Source organism: Glycine max, chromosome 14 (assembly GCF_000004515.6).
Source record: "Glycine max cultivar Williams 82 chromosome 14, Glycine_max_v4.0, whole genome shotgun sequence".
NCBI lineage: Eukaryota > Viridiplantae > Streptophyta > Magnoliopsida > Fabales > Fabaceae > Glycine > Glycine max.
Genome location: NC_038250.2, coordinates 6785742 through 6808009, shown reverse-complemented (window position 1 = coordinate 6808009; position 22268 = coordinate 6785742). Strand labels below are relative to the sequence as shown.

Genomic DNA, 22268 nt, shown 5'->3' with positions numbered 1-22268 from the left:
TTACAACTCTATTATTCTCAAAGTACATGAAATTAAATTCATAAATGAACTTTGTAGTGGAACCTGATTCTGAAAAGAAACATCCGCAGGTGCATTGGCTATAACAATTTGAGTCTCAGTTGCATGACCTACTATAAGTGGAAGTTGCTTAAATTTTTTTTTAAAAAATTATCAGACTTAATTAATTGACTTAAAAGAAGAAAAAATAAATAAAAAATTCAAGAACCAAATGCAAATGAAATTATTTTTAGAGGATTAAAACTAATATGGATCACTACTTTGAAGGATCAAAATCACATCATATGAAACCCACTTTAAACTAATGTGTGTGTAACCAGATTCATAAAGTAATAAACCAGCCTTAGATACCCTTAATTAAAGCCCTCGACAAACAATTTAATAAATTATTAATTAGATTTGAATAAATGTGTATTTAATTGACTGTCCCTAAGGTAAGGAAAAGATAAGAAAGCAAAATAGTTTTGTGATTCTATTTCAATCACCAACTTCCCTCTTAAAACCGGACTCACTTTTAAGCTAGGGGAGGAGAGGCCAAGTTTTGGGATGTGGTGGCGAGGGAAATGAGAGAGTATGTTGTTTCTTCCTCGTTTTCTGACAACTTGGGCTCTAATGAGGGATTATCCAAACATTAATGTTTTATTAAGGGAATTTATGATGTTTTAAATTCGGGCTTTCTTGAGGTTTCAGAACCCTTAAGGGGAAGAGTTCAGTGTAAAATTTATACTGCTATTATTATTGATTAATTAAAAATCATTTTAAATATGATATTTCGTGTAATTATTATAAAATTTAGTAAATTTTAATTAGTTACTTAACAATTTATTATAAATATTAGTAGTATATTTCAATTAAATTCTAACAATAATTTTCGTTTGATCAATATTTTAATCTACTTGGACTATTGACTCTTCAGATCGGTCGGTTGCTCAAGAACACCACACGCTAATTTGCATAAATTCATATGTAAGCTCTCACATGAATCCCTTCATTTTACTGCCTCTTTTCCATAATTTTTAATGTTTTAGCCTTTTAAATTAATTTTTTTCTAAAGCATTTGATGTTTTAAAATTTTAAAGTCTAATTAATGCATTTTTTAAATATATCCTTATTTAGTATCCACTAATAATAGTGTAAGTATCAAAGGCCAATGTATTAAATAAAGTTATTTTAATCCAAATATAATACTTTTTAATTTCATTAAATATTTCTTAATTTATATGCAATAACCTTAAATATAAAATAATATGAGAAAAAGGTAATAAGTTTTTAATGTTATATTCCCGTGACCCTCACAACAAGAAAGTACTTAACCCCAATCACTATATATTTCTTAGAAAACGTTAACGGTACAAAAAGTTGTAACATAAAGCTTAATATAACCACAAGAGGATTAAATATAAATCACTTATATAAACTAAATGAAATAACATTCAACCAGCCAACACAAACCTTTTTTTCTTTTTTCTTTTTAAATATTTATATGCGTAATATGATATTACATACTTTGGATAAAAGTTATCGAATCCAATCAATTCAAACTTTCTCTTTTTATTTTATTATGTTTTTACTTATATCATTATGATTAAAATAAATATTATAGTATCAATCAATTTGAATGTCAAAATCTTGTAAGTAACCTCTTCCCGCTCTTCAAACTGAGCAGATTAGAAGTAATGTACTAGAGATAAGCTCGAATACATCTTTAAAGTAGGAGTACATCTCATCTAGCTGAGCTTGGAGGAAACAATTTGAATAACCTTTTAAAGTGTAAAATTAATTATGACCTTATACGAATTTCACTTATTGAGGTAAAGTGCATATACAACGAGCATGCATGATTCACACATTTGGTAATAATTAATAATGTTCCCATTATATCCGGGCAAAAATCCTAGTATAAGATTTGACATACATCCATGAAATATGGAACTTGTTCAATTTATGACGATAAAGCCTACAAATCAAACCCCAAAACAACAAATTATTACACTAACATTTGTAGTAAAGCATACTAGCGGCGGGGTAAGGGCCTCTGGTTTAACAACTAACACTCCATGATTTACTAGTGACACATATAAACACAATTTTTTAAAGAGTAGGAACTGTACATAACTATTTGGTACCTTTCACATGATGAATAGCATAGCGGCAGAGTGAACCTTGAAATGTTTTAAGAAAGTCGTGGTCAAGGAAGTGTCTTATAGTGTGTTTGATTTAAAGGAAGGAAATATAAAAAATAAAAATAGAAGAATTTTTTTAAGAATTAAAAAAAGTATAAAAGATATAAATTAAAAAAATACACTTTTTTTCTAATATTATTTTTATCTTTAAAAACAAACACAACCTTGAGGATGTGTGCCACTTCATTGTAGCTCGTACGGATACATAAATTTATTTGTTTCTTTTATTTTCTTATTGCTTCATTTCATTTTTCTTTCTTTCCTCATCACTTATCTACCCAAAATTATTGAGGTGAAGATATAACATTTTCCATGTTTTTATCCTCAAATTTGGCACGTGGTTTGAATGTGCCAATTATTATATAGTTTAAAAGCATCATGAGACAAGTTGTAAAAATGTGATATACGCGTATTCAATATTATTTGTTGGCTAGGCTACTTTTTCCTTTTTCAAGAAACAAAAAGTTGAAGATACTTGTCTTTTTTATTTACTTACTTTTACTTTTACACAATAGACCATGATCCAAACTCAATACTTTCGTCTCAATCGCATAAATAATATAGATCATTATGTAATATAAATATAACATTTTATCAATATGATATGACATCATTGATAGATAATATTATTTTTTAAAAATATGATTATAAATTCAATCTATGACTTATTTGGTTAAAAAATAATATAAATCTCATCTTTCAACTACAATTTTTATATCAATAACATTATAACTTAAAATCTTATTTAAAAAATTTGAGTGGCATACAATTTGAAGTAGCATAATGTTGCTTCATAATATGTCAAATGATAACGAGTATTTGTGAGAAATATTACTTAACTATAAATTACTCAAACACAATAGACCGAAACAAGCCGAAGTAAGAAAATCAACGTAAAAAAAAATGGTTTACCAAAATTGTATAATTTATATTATCGTATATTTACATGTGAATTTCTTGGCAGAGTACAAGTAATATGAATTTTATCATCATGTACAAAAAATTAGTACTTACTAGTTACAACAAACCAATATGAATTTTATCACATCTTTTACCTCGCAATCTTTGAGTATATTAAACAAGTAAAATTTCTAACTTCATGGATGGCCAGCTTCTAAATCCCTGCAATATTAATTCTGCAGTTGAATTTTTGCAAAATTCATTCAGCAGCCAATTTTCTAGCTGCATCCCTCCAATTTTAAGCATGATGGCATACTTCAGAAGTTCGTGATCATTCTCATGACGGAGGAAATGTTTTTGGAATTTGCAACAGACATGAAATTGAGGGTACCAGATTCCAATGGAGATTGAAGAATTTTCACTTCTGGAACATGAGAGTGAAGATAAGGTATAATATGATTAGACTCCTTAGCATTGCTTTGTTCGGAAGTATCGCTGCCAAATGCAAAACAACACAGAGAAGGAAGCTCAATCAGACACAAATAATTATATTTATGAAATTTACACTTATGATTTACAACACTAATACCCGATTAATTTCTGAATATTGTTAAAAATCCGTGTGCTAATGGAGGCTTGCATTATGCCACGTCTATTTTTGGTAGTGTCTCTAGGACTAGCTGAATTACCCTACAGAAAATACAATTCGAACAACGTAAGAAGGATTCATCCCTATAACTTATTTTTTTCTCTCTTTCTTTTCACATTAACACCAAGCAAGAGCTGGTTTATAAATTATGATTCAGGATGGAAAAAATGCTAACAAGACACTCTTTAACACTCTTTTATATTGGATGAAATTCATGTAACTCTCATTAAATATGCGGATTCAATTTCCGGTATGGAGGGTCTCATGCTCAAACTAGTTAAACCTATACAAATTTCAACCAATTAAAGATAATGTGTTAGAAAAATCATGTTAGAAATTGTATTACTAGCACTCCTTTTCATGGTGATCATATCCTTGGACCTTGTCAATGATCCACATGGAGGAATTCATCAAGTATAATTAGCACTTACTCCTGGTCCTAGGTCTCCTCTTGGATAGGATTGTGAATGAACTAGAACATGTTGATCATGCAAATTCTGCACAAAGGCATGCTTAAGAAGCGTTGCTGCAGATGGTCGATCTGCAGGGTCCCTTCGGAAACACTGCTGGAGGAAATCCTTTCCCACTGAAGATAAAGTTTCGGGTATAGGCGGAGACTCTTGTAGTACCTTGAACATGGCTGAAGGCTAACAAGTAAAACACAGATCATTATTATAATGTAAATTTGGGATATGTAAGGAATGCAAAGATGTTCAAATACCTTGCTTAGAATATATATTAGTAAAAACAAGGGAAGACCACCCAAGGCTCTAGGGAGATATAAATTTTTAACATAAAGTAGTTATTATTTAAGCTTTGATCCGACTTAAACTTTACAAGGCCCTAATTCCTGGAGCATGCAGCAGAATGTGTAGCATAAGTAGAGTTTTTCTCATTCTTCTTTGGAGACAAAAGAAGTGAAAAGGAGAACTAATACAGAGAACATATTTAATTTATGTTTGTGTGGCACTCCATTTTGCTTTTCCCTCCCTCCTAACAACTTTTATATTGAACCAACAGTTTTTACATGCACAAGGCTTGACCATAATGAGTCAATACACATAAGAAGGTGCTCACCCCTTCAACTTCACTCCAAGGAGGTTTCCCTGTCAACATTTCTAGAATGGTGCACCCTAAACTCCATATATCAATGGCCATGACAACATCAGGATTGGATTCGTTCTTTATGGAACCTTTCACGACCTTCAAATGGACAACTTAGAGTCAAAAGGGGCATGTCTACCCATCCAAAATACTATAGATGATTTGAACAATAAAATACCTCTGGAGCCATCCAATAAGGACTACCCTTAAAAGAAAGATCATATGAATTCCCCATTAGCTGAAAAAATCAGATTGGTCAGAAAGCAAGACCACCAGAAACAGAAGTAAAAGACACTAGCTTCAATAATAATGCAAAAGTTGCAAACCATACAAACAAATAAGATGAATGAGGTGGTTATAACCAAGTCAGCAGAACAGCTATATTATATATCTACCTAAGTATATATATAACTAATTACCTACATCAATCATACAACTATATATAAAAGTATAATATTAAAAACTTACTATTTTCGCCAGCCCAAAATCTGCAAGCTTGACAGTGCCTGATTCATTGACCAGCAAGTTTGCACCTTTGATATCTCTACAGAACCAAATCAACTCAACCATTTTAACAAACTTCAAACAGCAATGCCAAACAGATTTTATTAGCAAGATAGAATGGTTGCTTTCATTAAACATCCTTGTCACCTGTGGATGGTTTTGTTACTATGTAAGTAAGCTAATCCCGAGAGAATATGCCTTGTAAAATTGCAAACCACAGATTCTGTCATAGCTCCACAATGTTCACGCATAAATTTACTGATTGATCCCGGGTAGACATACTCCATATATATGTACAAATGATCGCCAACCTGAAAATACAAATGCTTCAAAACGTCAATCTAATTTACTATGACAAATATCCTTAACTTTCCATTGGGTTGTATCGATTATACTTGGAACAAAAACTTAACAACCAAAAATTAACTCACTGTTTCACTTCCATAATACTGCACAATGTTGGGATGGTGTAGTTGACGGAGAATTTTGATTTCCTGGAACACAGAACTTTTCAGAATAACAGCCTAAACACCATCCATTTGGCAAATGTGCAAAAGTAAAACATAATCACAAAGGAAAAAGAAATATAAAGATATAGAGAAATAGAAATATGCATTGAAATTCAAAGTTCTTTAGAAACTATAGGATGTCATAGTGGAAAGGAAAAAAATTAGTTTGTCAGAAAACAAATTTTAGTACTGTGTGTAAGCATGAGTGAACTGTAGTGGCATAGCAACTGATTGAAGAGCAAAAATAGTTCACTGCTATCTAGAAAATAAATCTAGGTAACAAGGTACATCTTATAAACCCCTATTCGAATATCACTTCAGTACAAACATATCATCCTAGATTCCTAATATTGGACTCTTGGTTTCTATTTACCTTACTTTGTCTTTTCTCTTTAGAAAGCAACTTTTGGATTATTTTTACTAGTTATCAGAACAATGAATTGGAAAACACAATGTAAGTAACAGAAGAAACATTGACAGGGAAAGATGGAAATAAGTTTAAGACTTAAAGTCCATTGCCAGATATTATAAAAGATTAAAAAATTCCTTCTATGTTCCAACCAAATATTCCAACTTATCCTGAACATTTATGAAATTAGCTTTTGTGCCCCGTTTACTTTAGAAGTTAACTTGCAGTGGGAAGTGTTTAACTCTAATAAAAATTGTAAAGCCGTAGTTAGGGATCAAAAAGTGTTATATGGGGTTAACTCTGGAATATTCTTACCATAAGCTCAATACTATTTTCTCGTAACCATATTTTGCAACAAGATAATACCATAGTTATCAGAATCTTATGATTCACAATTCGAATCTTATGATTCGATACAATTCGACTATCTTCCGGTACATAACCTAAGATGAATCTTAAGATTTTGTATCTTACGATACATGAGTGAATCATGAGAATCTTATGATTCACAAGATTCAACAATTTGTGCATCTTACGATTCACAACATTCAAGAATTCTTTATTTTAGTTTTCTTTCACCAATTCTCATGAAAAAAAATTCAAAAATCATATAAGCCTATTATTAAATGAAAATGAATTGGAATAACACTTCTGAACTTATCCTATTTGATTACTCCACTATTTTATTTGTTGCTCACTCATTTAATGCATGTACTCTATATAGCTATTTAATTACTTTCGTTTCCATTCTACTAAAATAAAGGCTTTACAAACTCAGACTTAACAGAACTCATGCCCCTAGAGTAATTTTTGTTTAGTTATTGATCATGAATATGTTCTTTAATATGTTTTTGTTAGTTGTATATTGTATGTTTTGTTATTGATCATGAATCTTACAATTCACAATACAATTCGATTCACAATTTAGAAAATGAGCCTTCCGATTCACGATTTGAATCCTGATTCAACTACCATGGATAATACATATAGAAAAACTAAGGGAAGAACCTGTTCCAGCTGTTTAATGCACTCGGCAGATGTAGGATCATCATGAATTAAATTGACCTCTTTCATTGCACACGAGGCTCCAGTTTCTCTGTTAGATAAAAGTAGTAATGCACATGAGTAACTATACAAAAGGGCATTATAGCAGATGATCGTAAACGAGTAGCTGATGGTCAAACAATTAGAATCAAATGCATACATGTTGGTTGCATGAAAAACACTTCCAAAGGTACCACGTCCAATAAGTTTTCCTTTCTGCCATCGACCTTTCACTGAAGGCAGATTTTCAGTAGCGTGATGCATGATACTTGATTGGTTCATGGTACTTGATTGATGCAGCACAACAGATAATTGTTCTGGTGATGAAGCTCTAGGAGGAAGGGGTAAGGGATGTGAATCAAGAAGGTTATTTTCAGGGCACACCCTGGACAAAAATTTATGGTTTTGAGATCCTTCCTCAATCTTAGGATTGAAGTAACGAGTGAGGCTTAGAGGGCAATGAATAGAAAATTGGTCTGGACTATGAACAGTTTTAGCTGATAACATTTTTGATTTGTCATTAACTTCCAAAGAGAAGTTGGCGGTAGGATCAAAGAAATCTACATTGCTTGATCTACATGGACTAGTATCAGGACTAGTGAGTACACTTGTTGGGGCACTCTTGGGCTTGGCAGCAACACCATACTTCAAGTGGGAATTACCTTCAGAATCATCATCATGAGACACTGCTCTGCGGTTTTTCCATGAACTATTGCCTGCATTAACAACAACAACATAGAAGGTTAAGGATGTTCAACATTCAATTCTCCGACGCGTAAAACAACAGTGTACAAAGAAATCACCTGTCAAGAAACTTGCTGCGGGAGTATGCTCTCTCAGATTGTAATTTGCATTTGCAAGAGTAGAATCCAAGCAGGATTTATCCAAATTAAGTGTAGGTTTTGTACGTGCCACTGCTTCTTGATACACTGTGCTCCTGATAATTTTGGGCGGGAGAAAGTCATTGCAATGAATCAACAAGTGGCATAACATGAAGCATAGTTGCTGGTTCTATTAAAAGCTAATAATTGAACAACATACAAAATCAAAACAAGTTATATATTAAATTCCATACAAAAAGTCAAGAATAAAAAATTAACAAAAAAAAGCATGAATTCTTTGGAAAACGGTCCAGTAATTTAACGGTGTACACATTCTCGCACTGCCTCATTCACCAATAATAGGACATTAGAACATAATTTCACAATAGCTTTTCCATGATTAATCACTCTGCATCCTTCTTACATTTTTTTAATTAATAATATAATTTATAAAACTTGTAAATTTATGAGTCTATTTAGAGCATTTTTTGTTTTCAGTCCAACTTGTTCACGAATTTCGAGACCAAATCTAATAGTCCACTGCAAACTGAACGCAAAAGAAAGGATGGAGACACTTTTGCAAACTTTATTTTACCAAGTTTGTTTGCATCGGATACCCAAACATACACTTATAAAGAAAAAAGTTTCCTTGCAGACTGAACACAAAAGAAAAGATGAAGACACTTTTGTAAACTTTATTTTACCACCAACCTCTGTTTGCAACGAATACCCAAACATGCACTTATAAAGGAAATAGTTTCCCTCCAAACTGAACGCAAAAGATAGGATGGAGACATTTTTGCAAACTTTGTTTTACCACTAAACTGTTTGCAACGGATATCTAAACATGCACTTATAAAGCAAACAGTTCCCCTGTAGAGTCACGATAAACTCTAGCCGATTGTTGAATGGAAGTGTGTGTGTTTGGGATGGTAAGGACTTAACAAGGAAACAGTTATTTTACAAAGTGATCGATATAATAAATGATGTAATAAAAAATGTAAAGAGGCAGAAAGAAAATAGATTAACTTTTCTTTCCACCGTTTTTCTTGCTACAAAAATATGTTCTAGATTAATTTTCTTTTCTATTTATGTTTGAATTGGAGAATAAAGCATTTTCAATGATGAAGCAATGTTTACCTCGAAATAGCAAAGCCATGTTGTTCTAACGAAGATGAAAGGCGACGACGATTTACGGAACTGGAGCTGATTGATTTTGCTCGACGGGTCAACGGCGCTTCGGGAAGCGGCAGCGGTTGCGGCAGAGCAGAGAAAGACCGGTGGTCGGAACCGGCGTGGGAGCGAAACTCCGGCAAACCGGGAAGAAACGAAGACTCGTCGGAATGGAAGAAGCCAATGTCTTGGTGAGTGAGGTGCCGGAGCTTCCTCTGCCTGGTCAACCGCGGTGCCGGAGCTAAATCACCGGCGTCGATTTGCTTGGCTGGGGTCGAGGGCGACGGAGAAAGTGGTTTGCGAGAAAGAGACATTTGAGAGAGTGGTAGTGGTGATGTTGTTGTTGAAAGTGGTCATATCAAGTGAAACGTAAAACTTAAGGATTCATTTCATTCCAAGTAGTAGAATGAAGAACAATGCAAAGCCATAGAAACAACATCGGAAACACCTACGTTGTTTCTTTATAGGACTTTGGTTGTGCAAATAATTTTATTTTCCAACCATGTTAGGATCTGTCCATGGCTTTGACTTTCGGTTGAAGTCGTTATTTCTATCCGTGGACGGAGCTGAAACTCAAATAGGGACTAACATTTATATCTAAATAGTAAGTGTTAATTCAATTGGGATTTGGAAAGTGTATAAACAGAAGAAGCTCGACCAGTTAATAAACATTTTGTGAAATATTATTATGTGTCACTTGGATGGCATAATAATCGATAAGTAATCAGTAATTTTTGAGAGAGCATCGTGGAACTTGCTTCCTCTACAGTTTAAAAGTAAACTGCACAGTACGTACGAACCTGAGTCGCGTTTTTTTTGGTTTGGCGTTCAAAGATTCTCAAACGGTGATCGGATAAACAACTCTGAAGTTTTATTTCTCACTAAATGTGTATAACGTGTATACGGACGGTGAAAATGTGTCTCTATTCTATTTTAGACTCTTTTTTTTTCTTTATTTTTTTCCCTCATTGTCACTTCTCATTGCTTCTAATCTATACATTGAATTTAATCTTTATTAATTGTCAAATGACTCATCTCTTACTTGTTGATTATGTAAGGAGAATCACATCATATATCCTTCATCTGAAATCAATCTTGATGATTAAGTCATCTTGCTTCTATTTTTTTAAGTGGTTAAATCTTCTTGTTTTTATCTTTTTAGGTGATTAAACTCTTTTGTTTTTATCTTTTAAGTGGTTAAGTTATTTTTTGTTTTTATCTTTTAGATGATTAAGTTTTTTTACTTTTATCTTTTTAGGTGGTTAAGTAAGTTCAGTTCTCACTTTTAGGTGATTAACCCATTTTGTTTCTATCTTTTAAGTGGTTAAACCCATTTTATGCAACTTCTTTTTAGGTGTCCTTTTCAATTCTTGCTTCTATCTTTTTAGACGATTAAGTTTTTTTATCATGCCTTAAGGTGATTAAGCATGTTTGTTTCTATCTTATGGTGAATAAATATGTTTTTTTTTATCTTTTGGTGATTAAGCGTGTTAGCTTTTGCCTTATGGTAGTTAAGCCTGTTTGTTTTATTAAGTTTGTGTCTATTGATTTTAATTGGTGTTATCTTTCCCTCCACCATCTTATGGGAACATGTTAAATTTTTTTATGATAGAACAATTACTTACAAATTATTATAATTTAAATTCAAATTATAGATACATTTAAATTTAAGTTATAGATAATTTAAAATTTATTATTCTCGTATATATATTATACGCTCACAATTAAAAGTAATTAAAATCATAATTATTCCTGCTAAAATTGTTGCTTAAAAAAATGTTGAACATAAATCATTACTTGTAATTTTACTTCTCAATAGAAGCAAATATAATGTAGGCAAGTAAAATTAAGTTTGGGAATTGAGATATAATTCACAAATATATTAAATGTCGACCGAGGGAATTGACAACTGTACGTCAATTAATTAATAGTTTGTATGTGTGAATGGGAGGGACAGCATATAGACTAGAGGATGAGATGGAGCCAAGGTAACGTATGGAACATTTCCTTTCTTCAAAATACAGGGTCCAGACAACGGCCACCGACACCTTCACTCGGGTTCGTGGAAAACAACTTTTGAAAACGAAATGTTAACGAGGAAACAGAGGAGATGAGTTCAGTACCAATCAATCGTTTGAAATCTTTTACTTTTCCATTTTTGTTCGTTCACCTAAATTTGTTAAGTGGGTATCATTCGGATAGACTTATTGAATCTGGATCTTGTGTCCGAGGATGAAGGTGAAGATTTGGATGAAGATATATCTATCGAGGAGGGTTAGTCTATGGATGAGGAGGACCATGTCATGGAGCTGGGGCGATGAAGAAGACTCTTCACAAGACTCTTCTGATGAGTCTTACTAGGAAACCTCTTTTCCTTCTAACTATACTGTTTTTTTGGTGCAATTGACTTGGGTATGGGTAGACCTAGGCTTAAACATTTTGTATCTAAACGGTTATTACTTGTTTTATTTACTTTATTTGTCATTTTGGGGTTGTATATGCTACTTATTGGTTTTACCTAGACGTCTATGTTTTGTTATTCGTTATGACACTTGAAACTTATTTATCTATATTTGGTGGTTATGAAAATTTACTTATTTCTCATTACTTATTACTTAGCATGCATGACTTATTTGTCACGAATGTTTCTTTTTTTACTCATTGACTTATAGTTTTAACATAATAAGCAATTACTGTTTAAGAATTTGGAATAGAAAGTTTATATTTCGACAAAAATTTTCTCTATTTTTTTTAATCTTTTGAGTTAATAATAAAGAAAACTTGAGACTACCTTTTCATTAAGGAAATCAACAAGTTATTTTAGAAGTCTATGTTTAAGAGTGTTACACTCAGCCTAATTTCAAGCAAAAAAAGCAACACATTATAATTTTAGAAGGATGAAAGGCATACTAAAACTTTTAGAGGGACTAAATTCAAACTTCAATAATTTTATAAAGACAAACAACATATTTTAGCCAACAATAAATTATTTGTTGTCAAGAACGCTTGATGAATTGGCAAGTGCACCAATATGTCTCAAGTAGTAAAGTTAAAACGGAAGTCCGAGTATCGAATCCACAAGGACTTTGTTTATATTTATGTTGATGAATATTTTATTAATAAAAGAAGTTAAAAAAATTGACTTGAAAATATTATGAGAAAAACATTAATTTAAATTGACAGAAAATTAAATCAAACAAGAATTTAAATTAATTAATTAAAGAGAAATGATGAGAAAATCCAATATTATTGTAGAAGGAAATTCAGAAGATGAGAATGTTGAAAACTTAGCCTACCCAAAGCTACTCTTTGATGTAATGTTAATGATTTTTTTATTTATAATTAATCCAATTTACACCTCCATCTACTAGTATACTCTAACTTTGGTCCTTCGCTTGAAAGAGCTAATTTATTTATTTTTTTCTCTCAAATCCCTTTGTAGAGCTAAAGTAGTAAATTGCATTAAGAATAAAAATGTATAACAGACTAAACAAATATCAATTTATTCCTAGTAATGACTTTATTTAGATATACTTTCTCAGTTCTATTAGAAAATAATGTTTCTCAACACTATTCCCAAAACTTACCATGCAAATGGGTGATCAAGTCACAAGTAATAATATTAAACACAAGAAAAGATAATACAAATGTAATATTCATAAATAGATAGAAAGAAAAGTTACATCAAGAGTAGTTGGCTGTCAAGTTCCGAACCAAGGGAGTTTTGTCTCTCATTATCATGGAGGCTTTACAATTGCAAGAGAGAAAATTTAGTAAAAGGAGAAAAGATAAGAAAAGGAATGGAGGGAAGAAATGACTCCCGATGCTTGATTCTCCTTCTTCTAGCATTTGTTTTCTATAAGAAATTGTGTTCTTTTTTAACTTCTATGTATGTTTTCCTTCTTCTTTCTTATTCTTTTATAGGTGCAGATTAGCGAGTCTACTTTTCTTAATTAGTTTTATTTTTCTTAATTAGTCTCCTTCCTTAATTAGTCTTTTTTTCTTAATTAACTCTTCTTTCCTCAATTAGTCTTCTTTCCTTTATTAGCTCTACTTTTCTCAATTAAATTGTTTTCCTTAATTAGCTCTCTTCTACTCACTAAGCATCATAAAGTCATCACTTTTAATATTCTCTGCACAAAAACTTAAATGGTATTAATTTAACAATTATTTGCTAAAAAAAAGGAAAATTTAGGAGAGAAAAATTACAAATTTCTATATAATTTAACCCCAAAAATATACTCATAATTAGTAGTTATCAAACTCTTCCAAATTTAAAGTTTTGCTTGTCTTCAAGTAAAAGGAAAAAAATTAGAGTTTACCAATCACAATTCATGAGATAACTGCATACATTCCAAAAGGTTTCATTGGCCAATTTTCAAGTTCATAGTTGTCATAAGTTCATGAAAGGAGCAGAACAAGATGCACTTCAAATGAAATGGTTACCAAGAATGACAAACAAGATGCACTTCAAATGAAATGGTTACCAAGAATGACAAATCACAAGGAATAATCACTAACTTCAGTTCTCACAAGGCTAGTGTTTCTCTCAATCCCACAAGTGTCTCGTAAAAGTGTTTCAATTATAACTGAATAGTAAAATTCCTAACTTTGCACATCATCTCAATTAATGCTACATACGTGCACAATGTGGATCACCAAGGACTTTATTAGACTTGTAACGTGGTTGGGCTAACAAAGAAATCATAATTTTTCTAGGATTCAAAGCTTAGGATTTAGGAGAGCATTCATTTTCCCAAATTATTTACAAACCACAACTTAGAATTTTTCACAACACCAATCTTATAGCTTTGTTACTTTTTTCAGCACCTTTATTTTCTTTGATGATGGTTTACCCTGCTTTTATTCTTTAAATCTTCTTTTTTTTTTTTTGCAAATGTAAAAACATTCATACTAGGCTGGAGTAATACCATATTTTGTAACTCAGTTTAACTTGTGTTGCATATTTATTTTCCTACAATAGAAAATCACCCAAAAATATTCCCTCAAATTTGGGACAAATTTGTCTGGATCCATGAGTACTCTCCTACAATCTGAGAAAGGGTAGTTAGTAAATATCACATTTTGGGCTTGAGTTCGAATGACAAATTTTTTTTACATTAGGCTCAAAAAGGGTACAAGATATGCATTCATTCACAAGATGACTTTTTGGCTAAGTAGCTGAATAATAACAAACAAGGCCTTGATCATCTCCACATCATACATACATTTCAAGCAATCTAAGAATAATGCAAAATCAAGAAATTAAAACTAGTTGTTCTCTCATAGTTGAAAGTTCACATAACTTACCGGTTTTCATTGAAGTATGAAGGTTTTCATTTCATGTTTTTCTGTCAAAAATACTAACCTTCTCACTTTTGTACTATTAATTCACACTCCATCACTTACATTGACGCCTACTTTGCACGAGAATCAACAATTCACAAAAATATCCATTAGTACGAAGGTAGTCTCAATCATGCAATCGATTCACTCAAAATCTGTTGCAACCAATCAAAAACTTTTTACTTCTTTATCAGAATTAAAATTAAATGACTAAATTTAAACTACTGAAATTAAATTATCCTAAATGCAAGAAATTAAAATGAAAATAAAATAAAATAAAATAAAACAAAACAAAATAAAGACAATTAAAAAAAATCCTTATCAAAATGGGTCTCAATCCTGTGTGGGCCCTGAATCCCAAGCTTCCTGTGTAGCAGTGATGTCCGCAATGTAATCATCATCAACTCCAATCTCTACAGCATCATCATTATCAATACCAAAGGTATCATCCCCCTACAGAAGGAAATTGAACTCCTGGCCAAACAACTTTTACAAGCATTTGATTGCTTCATGCAAGACATTCCTACAGTTTTCTTAACCTCATAGAGCTAAGGCAAGCACACATTATCATTAAAATAAATTCAACACAACTATCCTAAGAAATAACAAAAAAACACACAATGTAATTAATTAAAAAAGAAATATAGTAAGAAATCTTGGGTTGCCTCCCAGTAAGCGTCATTAGCTTGACGGGTCAGATACCTTCAAGGTGGCATAAAAGTCACATAGAACACATCTTCCTTGCACTTTCACCTCTTAGTTAGAGACTCCATGAAACTTATGTATTCCGGAAACGCCTTCCATATCATTGCAAGAGAAGTGCTGGTGATCAATGAGAGAATGACACTTAAAGATTTATCACGTTCTCCATGTCATTCTTCTTTTCCAATCAGTTGATGAGGAGGGGTATTGACTTGGAGAATACTTTCTTATTGAATTTCTACTTGTGAGCACTTCTCCCATTGTTGTTGTGTTCTCTCCATACTTTTTTCTTCATCTTTTTCTCTTGAATCATGCTTTTCTATAAGACTTTCCTCATGAGCTTCAACCTCTACAAAGTTTTCTTCCCTTGTGACCAAAAACGATAATTTAGTCACTTCTTTTGCTAGCTTACCAACTTGAATTTTCAAATTTTGAATTGTGTGTTGATTAGGTTTAGATGTTTTCATGAATTGCATCAAGTTATCAACACATTCTCAAGATTAGAAATTATTTCTTCTTCATATTGATTGTAAGGTTGTAACTTTTGCTCCCACCAATAATTTTTCATGGAGTAACTCTCGCGAACTTGAATCTTCAGATTTTGAATTGAGTTTTGATTGGCTTTGAAGCTAGCTTAGTATGTTTCCATGAATTGCATCAACACGTTCTCCATATGAGAAAGTCTTTTTTCTTCATATTGATTGTAAGGGTGTAACTCTTGTTCCCACCAAGAATTTTTCATGGAGTAAAGATGACAATTATTAGTGAAATGTTCTCCTCCACAAAAATCACAATTTGTTGGTGGTGGGTGAATGACTCTTAATTGTATACTTTCAACATGCTCATACCACCTCTTTAAAATATCTTTCATGGATCAAGTTCTTTTGAAGTCCACCCTGCAAGCATGGACTCACAAGAAAAAGATACTTCTTTTTTTTATCATTTCAATTTGAAAAATTAAGGAAGAATACAATTAAAAATAGAATATCTAAAATACCAAGTACAAAGAATAAAGTTCCCGACAAAGCGTAAAAAATTTGTTGATGGATTGACAAATACATCCAATTTATAGTAAAATTAAAACAGAAGACCAAATATTTAATTACAAATTCATATATAATTTAATCCCAAAAATATATTCATAATTAGCCGTTATCAAGAACCAATGTCATGAGGTCAGACTATATTGCATTGATTATTTGTTGCATACTGTTTACGCTGAAATTTGGTAAACAATCGCTAGTCTAATCGAGTTGCTTGCGAGATCGACTAGTGAATCTCAGGAGCATGCCATTTGTGTGTTTGCTTTAGATGTAAAGCCTTTAATGTTCATCGTTGCAACAAACATTCATTGGTTTGAAATTTGTAAAAGGTAAAGTTCTTTGAAAGGAACGAAATGCTGGAAGTAAATTGACAAGAGAAAAGTAAAATGCAGAATTTAAGGGGTCAGCGAGTTCATTCGATCGAATGAACCATTTAAAAGACAGGAATTATAAAGTGAAACGTAAACTGCATTGCACTTGAAATGTAAAGTTTACAGAAACTTAAAATGGTTCACAATCATACATTTTCCTTGCGTACTCGTTTCTCTCTGCGCTGGGTACTTTGAGTGTATAAGGATTTGTAGAAATGATTTGCGACCCCGAAATCTGACTAAAAACTGCTATATATAGACATTCGAAAATAAACTGCCCTAACGGTCGAACACTATCCTAATGCCAAGTGTCCTGCTACGTACACCTTGCATGCACATAACTGCTCCTTAGAACGGTTACCCACATTGCTCGAAGTCGAACTAATTTTGTGAAGTTTTGTCAGAAATTGCGCCAAATCCAGAAATCTTGTTGCCTTGACTTCGATTCGACCATACGCCAGCTCGATTTGCCCAATGGTTCGAAGCCCTCTTTCTTGTCTTAGCCTTGTATTTTGTAAATACTTCCTTGAACCTGTGAATCCTTTCTAATAGCACTTTCTTTCTTTTCGATTCAACAGACTCTGACAAGATTCTTGCTCTTTAATACGCTTCAAAATTCAAGACGACATCTAATACGTATTTAGAGCATATTTTAGCTCATCAAAAATATGGGCTAACAAATTGCCCCCAAAAAATGTCTGCTTCGATTCGAGATCGAAGGAAGATGAGAAGTTGACATTTTTTCTCTCTTTCTACCAGTTTTCTTGAAATGGCGTCATGATCGCACGTTCACTGTGTAACCGTCGCCTCGATCTCCTACTACCCATCATTAATTCCATTTTTCTAGGCAGAGTGGGACACATGTCACGCTGGGAAGTCGAAAGGGGAATCTGATTTGATTGATTTTTGACAATTGATTATTATTATATTGTTTTTTCTTTTTAAAGTAAAACTCCATAAATAGCGCAGAGAACCCCAGAAAAACCCCTTCAGCTTCCTTGCTTCCGAAACCCTTCTTCTTCTTTGCTTCCGAAACCCTTCTTCTTCTAATTCGTATCTCCGGCGAAACCTTCTTATTTTCAGATATTCATATCAATTTGTTACTCCTTTCATCATCAACCTCACCGTATCTCTGAGCTTTGCCACTGTTCTCCGTGAATCCAAGCTTTTACTCACTAATTCTACAAGTTACCAAACCCTTCGCAAGAATCATCCCATTTCAGATTTCTTACGATGTCGCAAGGGCAATCAGTTCCGTTTGCTGGGAAGTGGCAACATTTTACAGTCAGGAATGATGGAGAAAAGGTGGTTCCAGAACCACATGGTGACGCAGAACAGACAGAAACCTGGGAATCAGAGGTGATGATCCCTTTTGCAGTGGAAAGAACGGTTTACGCTTTTGGTGGACCCCTGCCAGACCAAGCATCACTTTCGAGTAAAATGAGTAAGGTATTTCCCTGCTACCAAACTTGCGAACCTAGGATTTTTTATAGTGAGCCTTACAACTTTAATTGTTTAAGCAAACCCAACAAACTCTTTCGATCCGCCCCGTCAATAGCCCATAGGGATTACCTGCCTTGGCTTGATCGAGTCGAACAAGCGTATGAGGATTTCTGGAAGACATATGGCATCTTTGATTTGATACAATTCTCTCGATCTGGTCCTGAATATCGACCAGAGATGCTGATAGCAGCTATGCACTTCTTCGAATCTTCTACCAACACCTTTCAGTTTAAGTGTGGTATGATGACCCCTACTCTCTTAGATGTGGCCGCCCTTACAGGCCTTAGGCCTAGCGGAGAAACTTACGACCCCACTAATTCTAGTGATAATATCAAGCTAGTATATAAGGAGAACACCTTTTCCAAATATATAGCTGAACACAAAGGACCAGTCGAAGAGGAGGTCTCTGATGAAGAGCACGTAGCCTTCTTAACCCTGTGGCTATCTCACTATGTCTTCTGCACGAAATCCTTGCAAGTAGCCAAAAGATTTATTCCAATGGCATTACAAATTCATGAAGGTCAGAACTTTGGATTTGGACGCCTCTTGTTAGCAGTGCTATACGAATCACTTGGTGAGGCATGCGATGATCTGAAGAAATCGAAGGATGGATCTTCCTTCTTAGTGTCTGGGCCTATGTGGCTTCTCCAGTTGTGGCTTAATGCCACTTTTGAACAGGAAATGGGATTAATAATCCCACAAGATTATGCTGAAGAAGTTGCAAATCGCTCGATTGAAGGCCAGAGAGCACTTCGACTAACACCCAAGACCTTGGATCCAAGCTCACAAAAACTGTTCCTAAAGTATATGAGGATTTTTCTGAGCTTTGACAAGTTTCTTCCCCAACATGCTCCATTCATTAGTCGAGAGGTTGGCCCTGCCTGGTTCACTGACTATTTCCCTACTGTCGATCCGGACAATGAAGAAGAAGTGAACGAAATATGGTCATTTTACTTGAATCCACAGATCTTGTCTTGTCGTACAGGTGTTCAGTCGAACTATTTAGGCCTGGTTGGATACCAGCCTAATTTGGTTTCAAGACAATTTGGCCTCTCGCAAATTCGTCCTAAAAGCTTGTTCGAAGATCCTCAAGACGTCATAAGAGGGGCCAATCTTTCGGAAAAGACCTTCAAGAAGTTTTTGAAGATTTCTCTTGATGAAAACTATAACCTGCATCCTTTTGAGTTCAACCATTCCCACTTCTGCACCATGGGGTTTGTTACCTGGTGGGAAAAATATTACTTGACCCGTTCGGTTGGAGACACTACTATCATGATCTCCAGGCTTGAGAGTGGCTTTGTGCAACCAACGGTCGAGAATATTCGCTCAAGCCTTCAAGCTCGAGGTATTAACTTACTTTTGATTTTCTAAATTGATATGTATTTTTGTCTTTTCTAAAATTATTACTTTCAGGCAAAGCACCTATGACGAAGAGGAGTGCTGAAACGTCTCGAGCTGACATGAGACCCAAGAAACCCACTGGGGTGAAAATCCAAGAAGGGAAACAAGAAGAGAAGGTAACTCTTCCGAACTTATCTTTTAATCTTAACGTTTTGCCTCATATTTCTTTATTTTTTAGAGTCAAAAGAAAGATGATAGCACTGAGACTACCACGACTTCAAAACGCTCGAAGCATGCGGGCGTCGAATTAGACGAAGAGAAAGATGCAAGTTTTATTTCTAATGTCAATATTATAGCTTTCCCTCAAGTCTATATTCTGACATTTCTTTACCCTCGTAATGCAGGAAGAAGAGGAGAGACCTCTTATAAGAAAAAGAAAGTTACCTACGACTTCGACCAAGTTTGCTGAACAAACAGAGGCAGGCAATTCCCAGGCTCAAATGCCTAAGAAGAAAAAGAAAGTGAAGCAGGTCGAGCCTGAACCTTCTGTGGCTGTCGAGGGTGGTGAGCCAGCCAAGAAGAAAAAGAAAAAGACCAAGTCTTCAAAAGAACAAGGTGACCATCAACCTGTTGACGTCCAACCACCTTCGACCGATATTGACGGCACTGAGGTAAAAGCTGCTCCTTCTATTGCTGAGATGGGCAACCCTGTCGAGCAACCGAACTCACCACGAGAACAACCTACCGTCGAGGTATCATTCTTAATGTGATTTTAATCATGGCTTATACGAAACTATTTGTTAACCTTTTTCCATGACAATTCGAATCAGGTGCAACAAAATGTTTCTGCAGAAGAAATACCCTCATGTGCGCGAACATCTCCCGCTCCTGAGGCGGATGCAGTGAATGTTGAGGAATGGGGTGAAGGTCAAGGCATTGGATCCAGTAGTCCTCATGGTTGGGCAGAGGTCGATGACCCTCATGAGCCGAACCAGTCAGATAATACCATTCCTCATGAATCGAGTCAGAAAAGTTCATCCGAAGAAAACTTTTTCGATGAAGACGCCATAAAAGAGGCTGAAGCTGGAGGCTCAGACATTTACCCGGTGTCCTCAACATCTAAACTTTCCGCTAGCATAGGGATCGCAGAAGATACATTTATTCAAATGCAAAATGAAGACCCTGCTGCAGCCCTTCGACTCCTGCTGAACACAAGTCAAGCCAACACCTCAAGTGAAAAGATTCCTGGTGCTTCGTCCTCATCTGATGCTGAAATAAACTCTTCAGTACGCCAAGATTCTCTGCTCTTGAAGTTATCAACGGAATACGCACGGAAAGATGTGCTTAAATCCATTGAAGAGAACCCCTCTGCTGCCTTTGGGCACCTGAACTTTTTGAAGAAATTGCACAACCCCCTTACCTCTGACGAGACTCTAGGCAAAGTTATCCAAATCGAGGCCATCATTGACCAATTTGCAAGTACTGTGCAGAAAAAACGCGAAAATGGCACAAAACTAGATGCCCAGAAACAGGCACATATCCTTCTGCTCGAGAAAGCCCGAGCTGCTCAACATGAAGTCGAACGTCTCACCAAAGAGGCGAAAGAAGGATCTTCTGAGATCAAAGACTGTGATGATAACATCTCCTCCTGGGAGGCAACTATTACGGATCTGCTGTTTCAGGTCGATGATCTAAGGCAGAAAATTGTGACAGAGCAGGCCAAACGCAAGGAACTCCAGGAGAAGGCCGCTAACTCGATTCAGAAATTGGTTGATGAAAAAGGGAGGGAAGGCCTGAAGGCCTTTAGCGCATCTCAGGCTGTAGCAGATGAGGCAAAGGTTATGGAGAGTGCTGACCAGGTCTTAACTAAAGAGATGGCCACCTTGAAAAAGCTGTATGGGGATTTGGTCATGAATTAGTAGAACTTGTGATTTCTTTATTTCGAATTCTGTATTTCGATTCTACTTTTTGATGTAATATTGACAAATGCCCTTTTGTGGCAATTTACTGTTATCGCCATTTTTATGTTTCCAGTATTTCTCTTATTCTATGCTTATTTTAACTTCGAGCAGTGTTGGTTTATATTTTTTCAAATATTTACCATTTATACTCAAAGTACGTTTCTGAGGGGTTAACTCCTCCACCTCATAAGCACCATTCGAATAAATCTGAATTATTTTAAACGGTCCTTCCCAATTTGGGGACCATTTGCCCAAGGCTCGATCCTTACTATCCATGGGCAGGATAACCTTCCAAACTAAATCTCCAATATTAAAAGTTTTTGACTTCACTTTCTTATTATAAGCTTTAGCAACTCTTTCTTTTTGTTTAGTCAAAACTTCTAATGCTCTTAATCTCTCCTCATCTAAATCAACCAACTCATCTGACATCATTTTCCAATAATGGTCGATTGGAATGTCCATTTGTTTTTGTACCCTGGCTGATTGCAAATGTATTTCGACCGGAAGTACAGCATCATGCCCATAAGTCAGTCGAAATGGGGTAGTATTAGTTGATTCCTTAGGAGAATTTCTACATGCCCATAGAACTTGATCTAACGTTTTATTCCAATTTCTTGGCTTTTGGGCAATGTGTTTTTTAATCAAGTTAATTACAATCTTATTGGCTGCTTCAACTTGACCATTTGC

The 22268-nt window shown here is 34.3% G+C and overlaps 1 protein-coding gene across 3 annotated transcripts; it reads right to left on the bottom strand.

The window, feature by feature from the left end:
* Positions 1-3108: 3108 nt before the first annotated feature.
* Positions 3109-10174, bottom strand: LOC100819530 (mitogen-activated protein kinase kinase kinase 5). 3 transcript variants are annotated; one of them, XM_003545252.5, is made up of 12 exons: positions 9282-10174; positions 8124-8257; positions 7481-8036; positions 7285-7372; positions 5790-5852; positions 5506-5669; positions 5323-5398; positions 5033-5092; positions 4828-4953; positions 4182-4397; positions 3691-3791; positions 3109-3596 (listed from the first exon to the last, which is right to left on the bottom strand). In XM_003545252.5, the coding sequence occupies exons 1-12, from the start codon at positions 9626-9628 to the stop codon at positions 3419-3421; spliced, it is 2109 nt and encodes a 702-aa protein (XP_003545300.1). In that variant the 5' UTR covers positions 9629-10174; the 3' UTR covers positions 3109-3418. The 3 variants fall into 3 exon arrangements, with proteins under 3 accessions (XP_003545300.1, XP_006595956.1, XP_006595955.1); XM_006595893.4 differs by lacking the exon at positions 3691-3791 and having other exon boundaries at positions 9282-10139; XM_006595892.4 differs by lacking the exons at positions 4828-4953; positions 5033-5092 and having other exon boundaries at positions 9282-10146.
* Positions 10175-22268: the final 12094 nt, after the last annotated feature.